General features: G+C 48.4%; 1 protein-coding gene across 2 annotated transcripts in view; it reads left to right on the forward strand.

Moving 5' to 3' along the window:
- The window catches only part of COL4A1 (collagen type IV alpha 1 chain), a 148128-nt gene extending 135992 nt beyond the window's left edge, over positions 1-12136 (forward strand). For both annotated transcript variants that reach the window (XM_082675539.1, XM_082675540.1), the window contains 6 exons: positions 373-471; positions 1355-1567; positions 2470-2647; positions 6482-6596; positions 8689-8861; positions 10675-12136. In XM_082675539.1, the coding sequence (XP_082531665.1) occupies positions 373-471; positions 1355-1567; positions 2470-2647; positions 6482-6596; positions 8689-8861; positions 10675-10756 (860 nt within the window). In that variant the 3' untranslated portion in view covers positions 10757-12136. The remainder of the gene's footprint in view (positions 1-372; positions 472-1354; positions 1568-2469; positions 2648-6481; positions 6597-8688; positions 8862-10674) is intronic.
- Positions 12137-13765: the final 1629 nt, after the last annotated feature.

Raw genomic sequence — 13765 nt, forward strand, 5'->3', positions numbered from 1 at the left:
TGCCTAAACATTATCTGAGACACCAGAACGTGGCCGAGAAGGGGGAAACACCTGAGAAAATGCAAATGCATCAGATCTCTCCCTACCCCCATGTGACTGCCTTTCCCCAAACTGTGTGCCAAACGATAACAAGAACAACAGGAAGAAGCCGGGGAGAACCCCGAATTCCGAGATGAGGCACCCCGTGTGGGTGTCAGTCTGCAGAGTGTGTGTTAACCTTCTGGCTTTCTGGGAAGGCTTTCCCACCTGTAGTCCGAGGCCCTGTGCGTCCCTCTCAGGGGGCCGAAGAAGACATTTCAAAAGGGAAGAAGCAGATACGGCCTGTTTATTGCTCTCCACAACCGGATCATGAACTCTTTCTCCTCTCTTTAGGTGTGACAGGATCTGTGGGCTTACCTGGGCCACCAGGTATTCCCGGGTTTGATGGGGCCCCTGGCCAGAAAGGAGAGGCAGGACCCTTTGGACCTCCTGGTAGGTTTGCTGTGCTGTCCCAACCTCACTACCCTCGATCTGCATCTTTGGGTTAGAAGCCTTAGGCCCAGGCACGTGGAAACCTGCAAAAGGAAGTGTTTCTTGAAAGATTTGCATAGAAGTTTGTTTCTTAGGAGAAACAGGATCTTACAGAGGAGCTAAAGGTTGCCATCATTCTTTTCTGTGTAGGGAGACATGTTGATCAGAGCTCAGTGCCTCCCAGACGTTATTGAAAGAAGGCCAGTAGGGACGGCCCTATCTGGTTTTCTAAGAGTCTGCAGCTCAGACACTCCATTTCAGCAAAGGGCAAGGGGAGCAGGTGATGGTGCCAGAAGGCCACTGACTGGCATGGACTAAAGTTGATCTGCTTCCCAAGAAGCAGGACCTCAGAGGTCCCATCGTGGCTGGGATGCCAAAGGCTGAGGGTGCAACTAAGTAGACAGAGCGCCCAGCCAGCAGGAGGCCTGTGAACATCCTGCAGGCAGCGTGGTCACCCAGGGGACAGGAGGACACCCTGCACGGGAGCTTCCTTCCAGCCTTGATTCCATATGCTGGCTTTGGGCCACTAAGGCTGGGAAGCTATCTTAAAAGATGGTTGTTTTAATCATCCTATAATAATCCTCCCTCAGAGGAGCTCCCAAATGCTGCATGAATACGTGCGTGGAGTCGTCATTTACTTCCTTTATTCATAGATTTATATTTTCACATATTTATTCATTGGACTGAGTTTATGAGCTTCTGCTTTGCACCAAGCGCCACGCGTATAAAACATCTCCAGGTGGGATGCAGAGGGGAGAAGCTGAGGTGGCACGAGGGAGGTGCTGGTTGTACTGAGTCTCGCCTGTTTGTAACTGAGGAAGCGTATTTCTCTGCTGTCTTTCAGGTCCAAGAGGCTTCCCGGGTCCACCTGGCCCTGATGGGTTGCCGGGATCCATGGGTCCCCCGGGTACCCCGTCTGTTGATCACGGCTTCCTCGTGACCAGGCACAGTCAGACGATAGATGACCCCCAGTGTCCTCCTGGGACCAAAATCCTCTACCATGGGTACTCTCTGCTCTACGTACAAGGCAATGAGCGGGCGCACGGCCAGGACTTGGGTGAGGCATCTGCAGAGGGGTGTGTTCATTCCACATCGCGTGTCCAGCGCTGGGTGGTGCTGGGCTGCGTTCCCGCTCTGGTCCTGCGTTTCGGAGTGTCACCGAGACCTAGTCAAGGAAAAGAGTCCTGTTTCCCTCCATCCTTACCAAGTGGGCCATCCTTACCGACAGCCACCATATTACTAATGGGAAGCCAGGCGGACATAAAGGCTGTGACTCTTTGAAAATTTTAAATTAATAAAACTTTTGACGTCTTCTTCCAATTATCAAGTAGGATCAAGGTATCTGGAGTACACACTTAACAGTTTGCATTTATAGTCATAAAATAGAGCAGCTTTACTGTTGCTGTTTTAAAAAATGTCCACGTTATCCTGTCCAAAATTCCTCTGTCCTTCTATTAGTTTAGATCAATAGAGGGTTGTGTGTTTGTCGTCATTCTCTTAATCCTCTCCGGATCTGCTCCACCAAATTATGTTTTAATGTTATACACCTCTAACTTTCACTAAGGTTGCAAACATATATAAAGACAGCTCTGCATTTCATGAAAGACGCGGTCCAGTGAGTTACTAGCTGTGGTACAAGGAGCTGCACGTTAAGTTCCTTCTAGAATTCAGTTGCAGGAAAAGGTCTCTCTCTACCGATGAACGGCTTTGTTTCTGTTCATCCTGCTAATTCTCGATGGTTTCCCTTTGGCCTGGATCACTTCCCATTGAATTGAATGCTCATTTCCAATCATACTAGTCTGTTTGGTACATTTATTTCCTTCTTTCTGTAACTGGCAAACAGTTTTATTTCCACCTTAGTGGATGGGTGGAATAGATGTCTTTATTAGCTAGCTCACTTGCATTCTGTGTCGAGGCAGACCGCGAATGATGAGCAATGTCTTCTCCCTGCGTCCCCAGGCACGGCGGGCAGCTGTCTGCGCAAGTTCAGCACGATGCCCTTCCTCTTCTGTAACATCAACAACGTCTGCAACTTCGCCTCCCGAAATGATTACTCGTACTGGCTGTCCACCCCGGAGCCTATGCCCATGTCCATGGCGCCCATCACCGGGGAGGGTATCAGGCCCTTCATCAGCAGGTGAGTGCAGCCCACCGGAGCACACATACAACTGACGAAGAAAAGCAGCTCACAGCCAGGGCAGAGGTTATTTTTGTGTTTTTCCATTTGCCCCCAAACATTTGATCTATTGCCATTCCGTTTACTAATTGTGATACCTGAGTTTTGTAACAGAAATCAGCCATACAAATAATTGGGCGTAAAAGTCGCTTATCTTCTTAAAAAATTTTAGTGCAAACCCTTGGTGAGATAAGGCCCAGCTTTGGAACAAGGCGTGTTATCTCGTGTGACTCACCGGGTGGCTGCCTTCCCTGCCATGAACCAGCCGTGTCCCCGGAGTCCCCGGCAAACTTCAGAACAGCTTTGCAGCTTTTTTCTTTCTCAAATAATTATCTCCCTAAGGAGTCTTTTAAGATATATTTTTTGGAATCACCTCCAAGAAACTTTTTAAAAGTTTTTATTTTTTAATTGTAGTAAAACAATAACATAAAGTAACATAACACAGCATAAAATGTACCGTGTTAACCATTTTTAAGTGTACAGTTCAGTGGCACTGAACTGTGGGTGTAACGCGGTCCCCAGGAAATGATGACACCACGGACATACTGTATGTCTGTGCTTTAGATAGGAAAGATGGTACTGATGTATCGTGCACAGTAACGTGTACATCCTAAGGTTCTTCTCATTCTCTTCCACCCCGCCAGTCTTTGCACTCTTGAGGTGATATGGTACCCACTGAGATTGCATGTGTTTGAGCGACTTCCCAAATTAAGTGCTTTCCACACTAATTAATGTCTGGGGTATGTTTTCAGGTCCCCAAGAGTCTTCCTGGTAGGAAATAAAATGGGAAATGGAAATGATTGTGACCGAAAAGTACACGATTTTCCTACTTTTGCCTCTTCCCTTCTAATTGAAAGTTGCTTCCTTAACTGTACTCAGAAGCAATAGAACAGTGGCAAAGGTGTGAACTTGTTTGACTGAGAAGCTAGTCTCTAATTTCACTTTTACACGCGAAGATAGCAAAGGGTGAAAAGAATGACAAGGCAGGACAGGTTTTCCTTAGGAAAGTGAGAGTGAGGAGGAATGGAAGCTTTTCTGTTTCCTTTAGAGAAATAGCAGCTTTTGAATAGGAAGAAAGACTAGTGATGTTGGGCTCAGAGGTGTCTGGGGTCAGAGGGGAGGCGGGACGGGGTGGGTGCTTGGGGCAGCCCAGCACCCCGTGTGGTGACCACCCGTCACTGGATGGTCACCACCTACTTCGGGGTGGACTGGTCACTTATGGGGTCCGTAGCTCCAGAGTGTAGAAGGCTGGTCCTCACAGAACAATCTTGTTAAAAGAATGTACCGCATAGACCTGGACCAGAAAGGCTGGGAGATGCCTATTGGAAAAATCAGGGGTTTATTTTTTGCAGTACGCGGGCCTCTCACCGCTGTGGCCTCTCCCATTGCGGAGCACAGGCTCCGGACGCGCAGGCTCAGTGGCCATGGCTCATGAGACCAGCCGCTCCGCGGCATGTGGGATCTTCCCAGACCGGGGCACGAACCCGTGTCCCCTGCATCAGCAGGCGGACTCTCAACCACTGCACCACCAGGGAAGCCCGAAAAATCAGGTTTTTGATGGCTTTACCTCAAAATATCTCCTGACAGCTTTCTAAGATTTTTCTTTTGAGCTGTAAGAAAACTTATCTCATGGGTCTTAAAATGGGAAGAGTCATTGGTAACTTCCAGAGAGGCACCTCTCAAAACACAGATGTCCTTCCCATGTGTCGGGGTCCCTGGGGGCTGAGCTGTGCTGCCTTTTCTCACTCAGAACCATTCTGGGTGCACAAGAACAGGAACTAACCACTAATCACCTTTGTGTTTCTGTTTAGCTTTCCTTGGACAACAGGTAGAAAATGATTATTCGTTTTTGTCTCCTATTTACCATCTTGATAAAATTGACATTGACCTTGATTTGGTTGGGACACAGGGCTCTGGGATGTGTTTAGGACATTCCAGAAACAGGTCCAGGAGAAGCCTCAAGTCTGAGACTTGCTTTTCTCTGTGGGCCCGTTACCATGAGTTGTTTAAACGCCCCAGCGCTGCCCATTTCGGGGTTTTCACGTCTCCCTGTTAACTGACCCACAGATGCACGGTGTCTGATGTGACCTCAGAAGTCACTTCCTTTAAGTCACTGCTCCGAAAGCACACACACCTCACATCCCCTTTTGTAATAATGCTGCCCATTCCTCTGGGTCTCTGAGCGTCCAGGTCCCACGGTTACTTTAACTTAGTGGTTTCTGACGACTTCTCAGGACTCACAGGTACCTTCTGAGGTCTCCCTTTTGGGGACATCCTAAAACTTAATTTTAGAAAGAGTTAATAACAAAATCCTTCCTCTTAAGCAGAAAAAGTACCAACTTTTCTGCTGTCATCCTGACAAAATTTTCTAAGCACTTTCCGACTCTCTGCAGACATGAATCATCAAAAACTACGGACTGTTTAATTGTTCTAGATTGAAGACCACTGGTATGAGAGTAGGAACTGTGTTCTAATTCTGCCTTTTGACACAACTAACTGTGGTCTCATATTCTCATAGGTAATATGGGGAATGAGAGTGTATGGATTTTAAGGGACCTCCTGGCTCGTTAGATCTGTGATTTTCTGTCCCCTAGCACCCATCGGGCGGGGTCCAGACCACGTCTCTGCAGCGGCTAGAATCCACCAGCCCAGAGAGAGCCTGACATGAAGCACTCTCCTCTGTGCTGTATGTCTGCTCCTGTGTCTGGCAGGCAGATGGCGGCAGATGTAGAAGGCCAATTTCAGTCACTGTTGTTTAGCTGAGCCCCTTAATTCATCTGCATTTGTGTGAATAAAATAGAAAATAGCGCGCGCGCACACACACACACACACACGCGCGCACACGGGAAACTGAATGACTCATTTCGGCCCCCTTCACACTCCGAATCCATTTTCATGCAAATGTTCCAGCGTAACTAGGTGTAATTATTAACACCATTTATAGTCATTTATCAGCACTGTTAGCACTCTGTTCAGTTTGTGACTTGAATATAATTATTTTACTGTTGATGTTTAAATTTTTTTTTTTCAACAAAACGTTATCCCACCATCAAAGGGTCGCTTAGTAGAGCAGGTCTGAGTCAGAACATTGTGTGTTGCTGTCATTTATCCTTGGGTGCAGTCCCAGCGGCTGCGCACGAGCCAGCCTGGCTTGGGGAACGTCCAGTCTGGCCTGGGGCAGAGCCCTCTCACTGGTCTGTTGGTTCCAGGTCTGGAGAGAGTCTCCGGAAGAGGCTCACAGGGACAGCCAGCCCTGGGTTTGTTATCTGTCTTAGTTACTATAATTCACTAAATGTTCTTCTCACATGGAAGATGATTCAGGGCTTAAAACAAGTCGCCGTATTCCGCAAGCGGTAGCCCTTGGATGGCACCATCTCCTTTTTCTGGAGCATTCGTCGTGTTTGCTGAAATCCACACTCATTGCTGAAACACTGGAAGACACCGAAATACACAAAGGAGAACACAAAAGTCTCCTGCAGCCCCAGTGCCTCAGGAGACGGTCCCTATTACAACCTGGCCTTCCAGTTTCCTTCCTGCTACAGAGTAGATGGCTAAATGACAAGGGTTGGGTCTGGTTTTGAGCTTAATGTTTTAATACTGAGGCAGGCTTATCAAACCAGTGAGAAGACCCTGAGCCTCAGAGTCCAAGCAGGGGACACCTGATCTGTTTGGTAAAACACATCACTGGGTCAGAAAGATGGAGTGGCGAGATGGAGCGCGGATCACGGGGAAGAGGGGCGAGCCGGTGGAGGCCCCCCTCGGCTGTGCTGAGCGTCTCCGCTCCGTGCCTTCCAGGTGTGCTGTGTGTGAGGCTCCGGCCATGGTCATGGCTGTGCACAGCCAGACGATCCAGATCCCGCAGTGCCCCAGCGGCTGGTCCTCGCTCTGGATTGGCTACTCCTTTGTGATGGTGAGTGTTTGGGGAAACTCCGTGTTTCCCCCAAAGAGCTGCCCGCAATCACCCCACCTCTTTTCCCTCGCTCCTGGGGCCCCCTGCAGAGCGCCCCCAGGAGCCTGGCCTGCTCGCCTGGGAGGCTCAGAGCCCTCCTCTTCCACGGAGTGGCTGTTCTGGGCCTAGGTAGCTGGGTGACCCGATGAGATTCCGAGTCAGCGCCTCCCGGGGGGAAGGGGAGGGCACGCCCGTGGTGGGCACACGTTTACCAAAACGCTTGCAAGCCCCAAAGCAGAAGCTAGAGTCGGGAAGAGAGCGGGGGCACTGGCCGGTGCCAGGGGCCCGAGGGTCCACACCCCTCCCGCGTGAGTCTGCTCTCCTACTGCCCAGCTGCCCCGGATGCCAGACCCCCCAGGCTCCCTTTCTCCCAAAAGCCAATTAGAACGGGAAACACAGCACCCTTTTGAGATCCCATTGTAGTTTCTTATTGTATCGCCTCAGTTTTAAAGTACTGATTGAAAACATAGAAGCTCTGAGCTTGGACGATGAGGCTACACCTGAATCAGTCCCGGTAGGCGACCCCACAAACATGTCCCACGTCACCACCGTAAGCCCAGCCCCACCTTCACACGCCCAGGTGTGGCCAGGTCTACGTACCTGTGACCCCCAAATCAACAGTAGCCTTGTTATTTGATTGACAGGGAAAGTGGCCTCTTAACTGTTTTCTTCTGCTGTAAGTTATTCCAAGTGTAGAAGTTTCCAGAAAAGCAGTTCTTCACATGCTTGTGTGTTGGATTCTCACCAGTCGGCTGCTGGGATTTCCTGGGTTGGAGATCCCACATTTAGACTCTTCAGCAGGCCCAGAAAATTGCAACAACACAGTTCAGCAAGTCGTTTCGATCATTCTAAATACTGCCTGGCGACTCCTTTGTCAAGAAAGCCAGAAAGGTTAGAACTATGGTGTAGAGGAGTCAAGATGCTCGCAATGATGTAAGCGCACAGCTTTGACCCAAGGACAGATTGGGCCCTCGACTCCATTATCCTAAGAAATGCTAGATGGAGTCTCAGTTTGACAGAAGAGGCCCTTGATCCAAGGAGTAAAGAATGGAGGAAAGCACTCTGTCACTTCCCCGTCCCTTGTCCTGGGGTCATACAAGGATCTGAACAACGATTGCCCCTAATTTCTCAAAACCAAGAGCAAATCAAAATGACGAGGTTCTGGAGAACAGGCATCCCATCCCTGCTGAGCCTGGGGGCTTTGTGGTGAAGCTGAGGGGCTCAGATGTGGCAGCCTCCAGAGGCCTGTTCCCATCTTAGCTTTGCCTGGGAAGTGTGATCTGGAATGTTCTGGGATCCTGGGGTCCTCATCTGGGAACCAAGGGCGTTCGCTTTGTCCTCAGAGGTCCCTTATGGCTCTGAAATTCCAGAGTTCACTTTTCTTGTGTCCGTAATAGCCATCCTGTAGAGGTCTTGCCCTGTCTTCCATTTGTACGCCATTCATTTTACGTCTTGTTTCTGAGGACAGGTGTACTTCAACCCAACTGAACAAACAGTTACCACAGTAGCTTTCTTTTCCCTCTTTCTCTTGTTTAAGTTTTCTCTTCTTAAAGAAAAGAAAATGGATAAAGGATGTAGCAAATAAAGGATTTTGCTACCTAACGTAGCAAATAATAAAGGATTTTGCTACCTAATGTGGCAAACAAAGGATTTTGATGACCCCGTATAATTTCGTTTAGAAAGTCTGATGTCGCATCAGTTGGTCCCAGCATCCTCCACACATTTTGGCTGTCATCTCACGCCCCAAGTTAGAAGAGGTTTCAGTGTTCCAAGAAGAAAACAGTGAGGACAGCGTTTGTGGAAATGCTGGTGAAGCTGGACCAGTCGCCTCCCGCCCTCCCCCCCCCCCCGGGAGGAGCGGTCGGCTGATTCCTGGCACTGGGTGTGCCCGGCGTGAGGCCATGGGGCGGTGTGGCTGCCAGTGTGTTCCCCGGTGGCCTCGGGAGACAGAGGGCGGCTTTCCGGGAGGGAGCATCCCGGCTCTTCCCTGGGGCCCGGGAAGCCTGTCGGGGTGGGCGGGCACCTCTGGCTCACAGCTCCTGTTTCCCCGCAGCACACCAGCGCCGGAGCAGAAGGTTCTGGCCAAGCCCTGGCCTCCCCTGGGTCCTGTCTGGAAGAGTTCAGAAGCGCCCCCTTCATCGAGTGCCACGGCCGCGGGACTTGCAATTACTATGCAAACGCTTACAGCTTTTGGCTTGCCACGATAGAAAGAGGCCAGATGTTCAAGTAAAGTGCCCCCCCTCGCCCCCTCCCCCCCCCCGGTGGCTTTTATTTTCAGTCATCCATGGTCCATACATGTGCTCCGGTGCCAAGTCCCAAAGACGGTTCTACAGCAATCCTTAGGAAGGCTTCTTCCACGGATAGGATAGGATAGGAACAGATATTTGGTTCTGTTCTACGTGGGCGGATAATGAAGACCATGTTCAAAGCAGAGCTTAGGTGACAGGCTTCCTTCGTCCATTGCTGAAGAGGCCTGAAAGAAAAAGTTCAGTTTTCAGTGTTTCAAGATGAATCCACGGCAACGTCATTAAGACAACTGACATCTGCAAACAGAGCATTTTAAAGCATTGCACCTTTAACCAGCAGGGAGAGAGACAGTGAATAGCCTTGGTTTTCATGGTGTTTATGATGCCGAATTGGATGTACATACTGCGAGCTGTCAGTGACCGTTTCTCAGGCCTGCGCATGAAAATTAATTTCGGCACAAATGCCACCGAAATGGATACGGAGAACCTCTTCTTTCGTTTCCATTACCAAAATATCACCTTTAAAACAACGGTCCCAAGTGGCCGTTGACCTTGAAGTTAGTTTGGAGCGGGGCCCAGTCTGTACTGGACGGGAACACATAATGAGGCCTCTGTCCGGTCCTTAGTACCAGCTGCAGCCCTGCTGGAGCGGCCGCCGGGCGCCGATGGGGCTGAACAATTACTTACTGTTCAGTCCCCCAAATAAGTGCTTCTCGGCCCTGGAGATAAGCCTTTTCGGAGAGAATTCTGTGGACCTCTGCTATGACCCTGTCTCTTTCTAGTTTAGATCATAAAGGTGAAGCAACACGCTCACTACTCGTAAATTTCTAGCCTCAAAAAACTACCGGGTGCCTTTCTAGTAGCTCACACGAGACTTTCTAGGCAACTGGGAACTTGACGTCAACTCTCCAGATAGAATTTGACCATTAGCTACCGAAATGAGCGCCAGCCCCCGGGGCTGCCCATTATAGGGTTAACAGGTAACAATGGGCTTTTTGTTTTTTTTGCTTTTTTTTCTGAACCAGCATCCTGGTACAATTAACTGAAATGCCTTCTTAAACAAAACTAGGTAAGAGCCCATTAATTTAAATAACTTGGGGGCACTAGGATTTTCACCGAAGTTGCTAACGTAAGCCACCTCAATTTTAGGACAAGGTACTCTTATTACATGGCTACTTTAATTTGAATGAGATTTGATTAGTACTCATTTTAGTTCAGACTTCACTTCTCCAATAGTCAAAGAACAGAATTCCTAGGATAAAGGAAGCATTTGGAACACTAAATGTCTTCCCCTGTCTTTGGCCTCTAATCCGACCACCTGCGTGAACAACTTTCAAAAGTTACGAATGTATTTTGAGGTCTGGTTGATTATTCCAGATCTGTTGCTCATTCTGTCATTCAGTAATGATTTAATGAGCACTTAGGATGTGTGTGAAGTGTCTCAGAGAAGAACATCTTCCTAGTCTGGGGGTGTTTATGACCGAGTTGAGAAGAGAAAACCAAAGGTTAACCTATAGTTTGAACAGGCAGGGTCTGTGGTGGGGAGTGGCTGAGACTTTGGGGTCAGACAGACGTGGGTGACTCTGGCTGTGCCCTCCCTCGCCTTTACCCTTGGCCCGAGGGTGGATGCAGTTGATAACTCGTAGGTGTTACTGAGGCCGTGGGACGCCCCCAGCGCGGTACCCGCTCAGAGGCAGGGTGAAGGCTGGTTCCTCGGGGATCTCTGATGGGAGGGAGGGCCGAGGAGCTGGCCTGAGCCACGCGGTGACACTGACTTCTGTGCTGCCTTTCAGGAAGCCCACGCCGTCCACCTTGAAGGCTGGAGAGCTGCGCACGCATGTCAGTCGCTGTCAAGTGTGCATGCGGAGAACATAACGAAGCCGGCGCTCAGCTACTTCACAACATGGTGCTACTCCGCCCTCTTCCCTCCTTCTAACAGCAACGAACTCTAGAAATATATCCTGTGTACCTCACTGTCCAGTATGAAAACTGTAAGGTGCCTGATAGGAATCTGCATAACTAACACACCCTGCTTCGTTGGCCTCTACTTGCTGAAGGAGAATCCAAGACCACGATAAGCTGCCCGTAGTGAATCCCAAGTGGCACTCCTGATGAAATAAAAAATGTGTCTGTTCTACAGTCCAGTGCACTGATGTGTGAAGTGAGACCCATCAGAAAAACCAAAGGGTGCTAGGAGGGCTGTGGGACCTTCCAACCTGGGCGAAGCCCGTTTGCATTTTTGTATTATAACAGATCCATTTCACACCCCAGGTGAAACGTCTGTTGATATCACTGTCTCACTGTTTCAGAATTCAGGTCCCTCAGTCTGTACAAATAATAGTCGTGTTAAGCCGGTGGTTGGAACCTCCAAAGGGAAGGACGGGGGCCTAGTAGCCCTGTCCTCCGACCGCCCCACCAAAGAGAAATTTCGGTCTTTCTGCTCTGTTTGGTACTCTGCAGCTGCTTCTGCAAAAGTCCCGGATTTCCTGTGGAATAAAGATGGTCCCCAAAGTAGGCAGAAATGAAATATATATATATTTTAGTAATTTATATAGATGTCAGCAATTAGGCAGGTCAAGTTGTAGTTTCATTTCCACTGTTAAAATAAAGCTTACATAGTTTCTTCCTTTAAAAGCCTGTGTTGTCCTTTAACAGAGATTTTTAAACACTAGGGTATTGAATGTGAAACACCAGTTTTCATTGTTCACCTCCAAACCAAAAATTGTGTGTTGCCAAAACCAAACCCGGCTTCACGGATGTGGTGTCTATTACAGGAAAACATGTACTTTGAGCTTCTTGTTTTTATTCTGTATGAAATATCTTCAGGGTTTTAAACACTAATCACAAACTGAATGACTTGACTTCAAAAGCAACAAACTTAAAAGGCCTTCATTTTATGACTATTCCTCATTCTGCAGCCTGGTGTGAGAAATAACTCTGTCGAATCAGAATATCAGTATTTTTACCTGTAAGCACATTCAGGCGGCTTCCTTGGTTTTTCGTGAGTTGTGTTCAGACTTCAGCAGGGGAGCGGATGCATTGCAGGAGAGCAGAATTGGACCACTATGCCTGAAACGACATTTTACTAAAAGTCTCCAAAACGTTTTTAAGACTACTAAGGCCTTTTGTGTAATTTCTTTAAATGTGTATTTCTTAAAAATTCAAATTTGTAATAAAACTATTTGTATAAAAATTAAGCTTTTATTAATTTGTTGCTAGTTTTGCCACAGAAACATCAAAGGAAAAGTTACTGCACAAGCCACTAATAAATTTGTAAGCTTTGCAAATTTAGATCATATTTATTTTGTAGTTCTTCCAGATGAGAGTCTCAGACTGGGTGTAATTTACAGAAATTTACTACAAAGAAAAAATATATGGTCTTCTCCTTCATCCCTCCCCCCCTTCCCTCCCATCTGTCCATCCAGGCAGGCCTCATCCATCCTTCCGTCCATCCATCCATCCATCCATCCTTCCATCCATCCTTCCATCTATCCACCCATCCTTCCATCCATCCATCCATCCATCCACCCATCCATCCATCCATCCTTCCATCTATCCAGCCATCCATTCATCTTTCCATCCATCCATCCTTCCATCCATCCACCCATCCATTCATCCATCCATCCATCCATCCATCCATCCTTCCATCCATCTATCCAGCCATCCATTCATCCACCCATCCATTCATCCATCCATCCATTCGTCTTTCCATCCATCTATCCTTCCATCCATCCACCCATCCATTCATCCATCCATCCATCCATCCATCCATCCTTCCATCCACCCATCCATTCATCCATCCATCCATCCTTCCATCTATCCTTCCATCTATCCATCCACCCATCCATTCATCCATCCATCCTTCCATCCATTCATCTTTCCATCCATCCATCCTTCCATCCATCCATCCACCCATCCATCCATCCATCCTTCCATCCATTCATCTTTCCATCCATCCTTTCATCCATCCTTCCATCCATCCATCCACCCATCCATTCATCCATCCATCCATCCTTCCATCCATTCATCTTTCCATCCATCCATCCATCCATCCATCCATCCTTCCATCCTTCCATCTATCCACCCATCCATCCATCCACCCATCCTTCCATCCATCCACCCATCCTTCCATCCATCCATCCATCTTTCCATCCATCCATCCATCCGTCCATCCATCCATCCATCCATCTTTCCATCCATCCATCCATCCTTCCATCCATCCATCCATCCATCCTTCCATCCATCCTTCCATCTATCCACCCATCCTTCCATCCATCCATCCATCCATCCATCCATCCACCCATCCATCCATCCTTCCATCTATCCATCCATCCATCCATCCACCCGTCCTTCCATCCATCCATCCATCCTTCCATCCATCTATCCAGCCATCCATTCATCCACCCATCCATTCATCCATCCATCCATCCTTCCATCTATCCTTCCATCTATCCATCCACCCATCCATTCATCCATCCATCCTTCCATCCATTCATCTTTCCATCCATCCATCCATCCATCCATCCATCCACCCATCCATCCATCCATCCTTCCATCCATTCATCTTTCCATCCATCCTTTCATCCATCCTTCCATCCATCCATCCACCCATCCATTCATCCATCCATCCATCCTTCCATCCATTCATCTTTCCATCCATCCATCCATCCATCCTTCCATCCTTCCATCCTTCCATCCTTCCATCCATCCACCCATCCTTCCATCCATCCATCCATCCATCCATCCATCCATCCTTCCATCCATCTATCCAGCCATCCATTCATCCACCCATCCATCCATCCATCCTTCCATCCATTTGTCTTTCCATCCATCTATCCTTCCATCCATCCACCCATCCATTCATCCACCCATCCATCCATCCTT

Source organism: Grampus griseus (genome assembly GCF_964374135.1).
Source record: "Grampus griseus genome assembly, chromosome: 18".
NCBI classification, from domain to species: domain Eukaryota; kingdom Metazoa; phylum Chordata; class Mammalia; order Artiodactyla; family Delphinidae; genus Grampus; species Grampus griseus.